The following is an 8,083-nucleotide window of genomic DNA, read 5'->3' on the forward strand; positions in this document are numbered from 1 at the left end:
ATTCCCGAAGTATTAGCTTCCACTGGGGTAGCGTTTGTAGGCATGGGTTTGGCCACCATCGGCTGTTATAATTACGTGAAAACGATGGTGATAATAGAAGATACAAGATGACCTATGTAGTGATGAGGCCCGAACCCCCAAAGCTAAATTAATTCGCAAGAGAATGATTGGTGTTTTTTCGAGTTGTAGCAAAGGACTAGTTTCAATTATGTAATAAACTTGTGTTTCTTTTAAATATTGTGTTTTAATCGCTGTTATTACAGTTGGAAGCTAAATAGAAGTTACAGAGCGAAATTGTAGCGTTCTCAAAAGATTTCGAAAACTACTTTACGCATCGGACTACTTGTTTGTTATTCCTATTATGTCACTTGACTAACCATGGTAAGCCTTACTGACATAATGTAATGACTAATCTAACTAAACTAACTGCTGTCAACAATTTGGCAATTGAGACACAGTTTCAAAACATTACAGATGGATAAAATTTGCCTTTTTAAACTGATTTTTATTTTTCTAAATGTTTGGTTCCACTTTGTTATGTATATGTTGTTTAAGGAGTGCAAAAACTCGCAATTTAAAATATAAAAACTGGTTAAAACACACTTTGCTACTGTCAGGGTCATTGGTAATTGGTAGTACTGATGTGCAAGTTGCAGAAAGTTTCAAAAAGTTGTTTCCAATAATTTTCACAATAGAAAATTTAAATTTAAGAAACGGAAAGTTGCAATCCCCACAGAAATTGTGAGAAGTTTCGAAATTTTATTATTATAAATATTCCACAATTTTGGAAATGTCCTTTGGCCCATCAGTATTTGGTAAATAATGAATGGTTGATAAATAGTGAGAGGTAACAAAAATTTTGTATTAGTCATTAGTTATGAAACCGCATAAAAAATACAATCATATTAAATGTTAGTGTCTGTGAATTTTAGCTTTGTATATTTCACAGTGCTCAAATTGCTTGGTACAGCATTTTATAATTATTATTATGATAAGTTTTGTTCATAACTTTTATTTTATACCAGCTTTTCTTGCTCACTGTTCTTTTATTTACTGTACATGCATTGTCATACGTGATACTACATTCCATACTGATTTGTAATTAAGGAATAGAAGGGGTCACATCTCGGAATGAGAAATAATAAGCTGGAAACTTGTATACAGCTTCATTTGGTGTCCTAAATGTTGTCTCAAAAGTCACATAATCTTGTGTCCGCATCAATAGGTAAGTTTTAGGTGAAATGGTCAAAAAAGTTAGTTTTTCGCGATTATCTGCGTTTCTATAGTCAGTGATGTTAACATTTATAAAAAATTGTTAGAAGCATACATGGGGGCTATCGCGTGTATTCGCGCTAGAGGCGCTAGTGTAGCGTGAGGTCTGCCGAAATGTCAATTCTCTAAGTTTTGGTGAGTACGCGGGTTTTTTATAATTAGAATAAATTGGTGAATATTTTGCAATATCTGAAATTAATTATAGCAATATGCGTTTCCGGGGCAATGAAGTCTGTGTTTTTAGACACAGTTTTGTCTTTCGGCAAACCTTGTCCTCCCTTTTTTTTCCGAACAAAAGGGGACTATGCAACACTGCTGGCATTCGATATTTTTATGGTACGGTTTAAGGTGTATAAATATTTTAATCTAAAAAACTTTGTTTTCACGCCCGTAATACAACTTTGAAAGCCATATTAAATACGCAAGTGCGCCATTGTGAGACAACGATAGTCATTTGAAAATATTGTGTTAATTAGTCATACATAGTTCCGCAGGAAAGGTGCACTGGCGACTGCTAGTGGGGACTAACATAAAAAAATACTTAATACAAAACAATTGCCAATAATATAAATTATGTTTATTTACTAGCGGCTAATAGCTGCCTCCCACTTTGCCAAAGGCAACCTCTCCACACTCTTATTCAGAGTGCGCACAATTATCCTACTGATCTCCTTTGAGAATGCTGGTTTCAAATCTTGCATTAAATCATCTACATTCTTGTTTAACATCTCATTAATAGATTTACCTGAAATGGAAACAAAACATTGGAGTATTAAAATATTGTTTTACAGCAGTGATTCCCTAAGTCGTCCAGTTGGACTGTCCAGCCGTATTGTCCTAATGGTAAAAAACTATTGAGATTCCATGGGTGTTAGACAATGGTCGCAGCTATCAAATAACTTTGATTCGCTGCTGGTTCGACATTGGGTAAAGGTATATTATAACTTAGTACAACTAGCTAACTCCACACCTCCGGTTCATGCAATTCCACATATGATGTGTGGCGTTCTTTGGACGAGGCCTATGTCCAGCAGTGGACGTTTTTGGGTGACGGTAATGATGTTATAACATGTATTTTTTACATATTTTATACGTACCAACAGGTGATCCTTTCAGCAAATTCTCCAAATGGAACTTCATACTTTTGAAAGAAAAATTTGTTTTGGTTTCGGAGAGTACCAAATGACCATCTTTAACAGTGAATTTATTTTCCACAGTGGCATCCACATTGGCTAAGTTTAGTCTGTACTATCCTGTGCAAAGCGGCTTGCTTTCTTCACGAAGTGCAGCATCCGGCCAAAAAATGGCCTTAACAAGTATGACTACGGGCAGTGGTGGGCGGCACGCTCACAAGGGCACGTATCGTAAATCCTTGTGGGACAACTTACAAAAATTTCAAGAGTTAATCAACAAAATCACGAGATGACGAGGAAATTGACCGAATCGTAAAAGAATCCAGTGACGATGAACTTTATTTTATTTATTTTTTCTTTAAATTATTTTTACATAAAGACATTTCTTTAGGTATGTATATTTTTTTATTATATTCAGTAATAAAAAAAAGAAACCTATTTTTTTTACAACATTTCAGGTCAACGAATTCCTAGGACCAGGACATCTAACTGAACTGTCTGTATAAAAATCTGACGCGCTCGAGTTCTCTGCGTTGGAGCTATCACACTTGCATTGTAACGAGTGGGAATGGTCCCTACGATTACCTATAATCATTTACTTACTTAAGTTTGCAGTAAATGGGCCTTGATCCTTCAATTCCAGGAAAAGCACTTTACCATCTATGTCATACTGTCCCAACAATTTCAAATCAGGAAATTTGAGCTTTAAATCAAAAGAGTATTTACTTGGCTGCGACCTAGAAAATAAAAAGTTTTTGTTAAAAATCAAGTTTCAATACAAGCTTTTTTGCTGACTGTACAATAGGCATCTAACTTACATATTTTATGTAGGTATTCGAAATTTTAAATCAATCCATTAAAAGTGGGTCAAAATTAACATGCAGGATTCGAAACAAACAAAAAATATATGAGGTAAATTTAAGCTTAACAAAATCATAAAATTTATATATGTATGTTAATCTTAGATAATTTAAGACGTTAAATACAATTCAATGACTATACCCCGAACCGATTAGATTTTTTTTTTGCGTTCGTCTAGGTATGTCTTCAATTAGGTCCCATAAGCACCAAATCAGGATCTGATGATTGGATCTTAAGGAAATCGAGGGAGCTCTTCAAATGTTGTAGGGACACCTATAGTAAATTGGATATATTTAGTATATCTCGTGCATTTGCTCTTGAAAATCATCATTTGGTGAAGTGGAACTGATGATGAAGACCCCAGTCGACCATCGGAGTTACTACTCAATAACATTGAATTTTAATTACTTTGACACAGTTGATAAGCAATTTATGCTCCTCGTTATGCATATGGTAAAACGGGTGGTGAAGCACCAGGACTCCTCAATAATGAACGTCTCTGCCTCGGAAAAAGCAATCTTTCGTAAAAGGTAACGAGCAGTTGATATTAAACTATTGTAGGTATCTTAGATTATTTACACTAAAAAGCGTGAAAAAAATGTAATAACAAAAAATTTAACTAACTACAAATATTATGAAAATAATTTTCTACCAGTCTGAAGTCGGTCGGTGCCTCAGCACGAGCCAGAAGGAGTGATTGAAGCCCAATATAAAGTGCGTAGGTGAGGTAGATGGCTATAGGTCCACTCCTGCTGGCTCGTGCTGAGGCGCCGACCGACTTCAGACTGGTAGAAAATTATTTTCATGGTTTTTTGTAGTTGGTCCAATTTATTTGTTACAATTTTTTTTGTAATAACAATAATCATTATTCATCATACTCGTAGTAATAATTTATATGTCTCTGAATTAAAAACACAAAATAACTTACCTATTTACGAGTATACTACCTATGCAGTTTGAAAAATCTCACATGAGATTAGGAGAGGGGGGAGGGGGTCGAAAAATCGCCAAAATTGCCTAACGTAATTAATGGTTGCCCCCCAATAGGTACATTGTGTGTCTGTGCCTGTAATTACTTCGTTTCACGTAAGAACACATAACTTACCGCATATACTCAATCGTGTATTCGGACAGACCATATACCCACACAGAATGAAAGTCCGCTTTGAAGTTATTGTCATTACCGTTTTGCGATACCTTTACTGTTTTTAAAAACAAGGGATCAAGTACTGGCACATTCCAAGCTTTTAAACCTGCAATAAATTTATATTTTGTTTTTTAATTAAGTGAGTGAGTGGAATACAAGATAATATTTCAGTGTCAGGATTAATTACTATTCGGGATGGTCACGAAACATTTGGTTCAATATCATTAGGCATCAATGAGATTAATCTCTTGCGCTACTGACTCATGAACAGTGACAGTCACGGATAGGTACTCCTATCTGTCCATTAGTTTACCTTATTTATTATCGAAAATACAAACTGAATCATAGATGCACAGAAAACCCAGAAAAAGAGACCAGCGCTGGGAATCGAACCGAGGTCCTCAGCATTCCGCGCTGCGTCCTATACCGCTACACTACCACTGGACAGGAGTACAGACACAAATTTCTCCTATGCACTACATGTCTCAGCTTGTTTGTTTCTTATTTAGTCACTTAAGCAGTCACACTAGCGACATCTATGTTTTAGCCCTCATCGAGAAACTTTCAGCACCCCATCGGAACTAACTGCTCACCCGGACAAGAGATGTCGCTACTAAGCAATCAAATTAAGATTGGTTTTTGGTGTCTTCTTGTATTTTTCATTTCAACTCTAAATTTTGTTACTTTTACGAGTACGGTCATCCCGTAAAATCCACATCGAATTCGGGATCGATTTGGGGATTACCGTAAAAGTAACAAAATTTGGAGTTGAAATAAAAATTACAAAATGACTCCCAAAAACCAATCTTACTTATTTATTATAACGTATACATAAGGGGAACGAATCGTCAATAATTAAGATGTCGCGACGTACGCAGCTTCAGACTTTCAGTGCCTTGACGAAAATAATACCTATGCCAGATGCCGGCTATATACTTACCATATTTCATGTAAGGTTTCAACAATTCCGAAATCTTCAGCAAGCACTTGTTCAATGTGTTCTCATCGTGGACGTCAAAACGGTTTATCTCGTATTCTATAAAAATAAAATGTCAAGATAGGCATTTCGAATTTAGAACAAAAAAACAAACTCCCCTGTAGCTTTAGTTAGACGCATCCCTGTCCCTGTCTTATATTCTTACCTTAATGCAGCTACGAGTAAAATAAGCCAAGCTAGCAGAGTAATAAGTTTATTGGATTTAAAAAACTAAACTAGAATGTTCACTGAAAAATTACAGTTTTATTTCAAAATTAATGAATAATGAGAACTTACCAATATATTTAATAACATTTTGCTCTTGTTTCTCTGTTAATCGTTCGGCATAGGCGTGTATTACCAGCAGAACAGTAACTGCCACGAAACCAGCACGATACTTCATCTTTGAGTCAAATGAAGAGAATGGTCACTGCTTCATTATTTATATTTATTTGTTATAACATTTACTAACAATTATAAGTAGCACCATTAAGATTTAATTAATTTCGCATAAAAAGAACTGGCTATAAAACTTGCGCCAGAGTTGTTGTGGCGGCACTTGGTTACTTACCTAATATATTTTTAATGGATCCGAGTTCTAACATAATGTAACTTTACTTTGGACTTGTTTTTGCCAAAATGATTTTGATTTAAGGACATCTGTTGTGTGAGCCGATATTGTTAGAATTACTTCACAGAAGAAAACATTCATAACTATAAAATTGAAGAATTATTCAGAATCAGACTTAGGGATCAGATGTTCGACATACAAAACATACCTACTTATTGATGTCACGTAATAAATAAATGTAGTAAACCGGGTGAATACAAATCGCCTAATGTGAAAATAAGAAACTACGGTGGGCCAGGATCAAATGCTGAAAAGTACCTTGTCTTTATTATTTGTTTATATGCCGAATAAACATTTTCTCCTTTTATTTCTAGTAATAAAGAAAATATGAAAGGAAAAAAACACTGTTTACGAGTAAATGACCGTAAAAAAAGGAACGTACAATAAATATCTATTTCACCTGAGCAATTCGTCTGTAAGCACAAAGTCTCAATAGTATGTATGTACGAGTATTAGGTAAGTACTGCAGCAATAAGGAAGACAGGTACTTAGGTCTGAAACTTTGTACCGGTACACAAATGTATCCCTGGCCTTGATTACAGATAAAGAGTCACTTATTTAATGTACTTTTATTAATAATTTTCACCGTACGTATATACCGGTTAATTTCGGTCGCCAACTAATTGGTTTAATTTTGTTCTTTGATTTCATGACTGTATAATAATTATTTTAAATTAACCTGGGCGCCTTGTAGTGTGTGTAGCTGGTTACCACACAATTTCGTATTTACGAATTGAACCATGCGTAAATGGAACCACATATTACACGTGTTGTGCCGTACCTACATGTACATCACATCTTCCCTGGATCTTGGATCAATCATTCTAGTCTTATCCCTTTCGAACCCAGCCGAGTATGAAAAGATTTACGACCATAAACATAATATTACTTAGACGAACAGGCCTTGCTTGACAGCGTGACCGAAAGTGAGATGGGCCTGTCTGGGTAAATTTGTAAATGTCTGTGTGAGTTTTAGAGTTGCCCTCACTGCTAAATATGTGTTGTCGATAACCATAGGTACCGTATCCCCGGTATCGTCACATAGGTAAGGTACACAGTACAAATAAATCTTAAGGGCTGTTGCAATAAAGTAGGTACTAGAAACTTCAAAAACATTTCTTAATTTAAAAAAAAATGCCTGCAAATATCTGTCAATCCCACTCATGTTACTCGTCGTTAACTTTACACTAGACAGTTAGATACCTATATTCGTATGTCGAGAGTGTAAATAGTAAGCTATGAATAAAACACTAACAAGATACGTACCTACTTAGCTTTAATGAACACTTAAGTAGGTAGTTTTAGTTAGCGTGGCACAAAACTCCAATTGTTATCTCAATATTAAAATGACTCGAACGAAACATATGAAAATTATCGCTAGATTGACAAACCTTTATTGGAAGAATATCGATATAGGTGCCTATCGATAAAAAATATTTAAACTACGCCGTAAGTGCTCAAGTTCACGGATACAATATATTTTTATTTAACACATAATTATTAGAAATCAAGCAATATTTATGAAATATACTGCTTACCGCTTCATATTAGCATATTAATAAGTAAATTTGAGAATACATTCAATGAAAATAAGAGCTATGAAAATGGTACTTGTACAATTATATTTACCTGTGAAATGTATGTTTATTTGGGTTATTGCAGTAGGTTGTATCACAACTCAACACAGAACACGACACGATTCTGGAATCCTACCGTTTTATGCAAAAAATCGAAAGGATTGCAGAAATAAACACAAAACAAATACGACGAAAATTGTGACAGGAGGCTAGAGGAGGCTCCCTGATTCAAAACGGGTCACGCTGTCATTTTGACTTTATCTCTTTCCCACACATAGCTTATGCCGTAAGGATTGGTTTATTCACTCGCATCACTGTTGGTCTATTTACACTAGTAATATTTAGTTTATGGTTACGACAGTGGACTTATGTACAATCCATGTCAAATTCAAATGTAACTAACCTGCACGATCGTATCGGCTGGGTTCGAAAGGGGATACTTTGCTCAGAGGACTTTACCTCAAAAAGGACCTCGTAAAGGGAATA

General features: G+C 35.1%; 1 protein-coding gene across 4 annotated transcripts; it reads right to left on the reverse strand.

The window, feature by feature from the left end:
• Positions 1-1,834: 1,834 nt before the first annotated feature.
• On the reverse strand, positions 1,835-8,004 carry LOC141431133 (protein takeout-like). 4 transcript variants are annotated; one of them, XM_074092178.1, is made up of 7 exons: positions 7,650-8,004; positions 5,687-5,792; positions 5,354-5,449; positions 4,372-4,519; positions 3,009-3,142; positions 2,370-2,504; positions 1,835-2,017 (listed from the first exon to the last, which is right to left on the reverse strand). In XM_074092178.1, exons 2-7 carry the CDS (start codon positions 5,790-5,792, stop codon positions 1,857-1,859), a joined length of 780 nt encoding a protein of 259 aa, XP_073948279.1. In that variant the 5' UTR covers positions 7,650-8,004; the 3' UTR covers positions 1,835-1,856. The 4 variants fall into 4 exon arrangements, with proteins under 4 accessions (XP_073948279.1, XP_073948250.1, XP_073948270.1 ...); XM_074092149.1 differs by lacking the exon at positions 7,650-8,004 and adding an exon at positions 6,700-6,795; XM_074092169.1 differs by lacking the exon at positions 7,650-8,004 and adding an exon at positions 5,961-6,103.
• Between the last annotated feature and the right edge of the window lie 79 nt (positions 8,005-8,083).

This window comes from Choristoneura fumiferana, chromosome Z (genome assembly GCF_025370935.1).
Source record: "Choristoneura fumiferana chromosome Z, NRCan_CFum_1, whole genome shotgun sequence".
Classification (NCBI taxonomy): domain Eukaryota; kingdom Metazoa; phylum Arthropoda; class Insecta; order Lepidoptera; family Tortricidae; genus Choristoneura; species Choristoneura fumiferana.

Bases quoted from the DNA above. Each gene is read 5' to 3' on its own strand.
- LOC141431133 (XM_074092149.1), bottom strand. From the start codon at position 6,780: ATGTGGTTCCATTTACGCATGGTTCAATTCGTAAATACGAAATTGTGT. The intron at 4,520-5,353 runs GTAAGTATATAG...AATTTATTGCAG, and splicing joins GAAACCTTACATGAAATATG to GTTTAAAAGCTTGGAATGTG. The intron at 2,018-2,369 runs GTACGTATAAAA...TTTCCATTTCAG, and splicing joins GCTGAAAGGATCACCTGTTG to GTAAATCTATTAATGAGATG.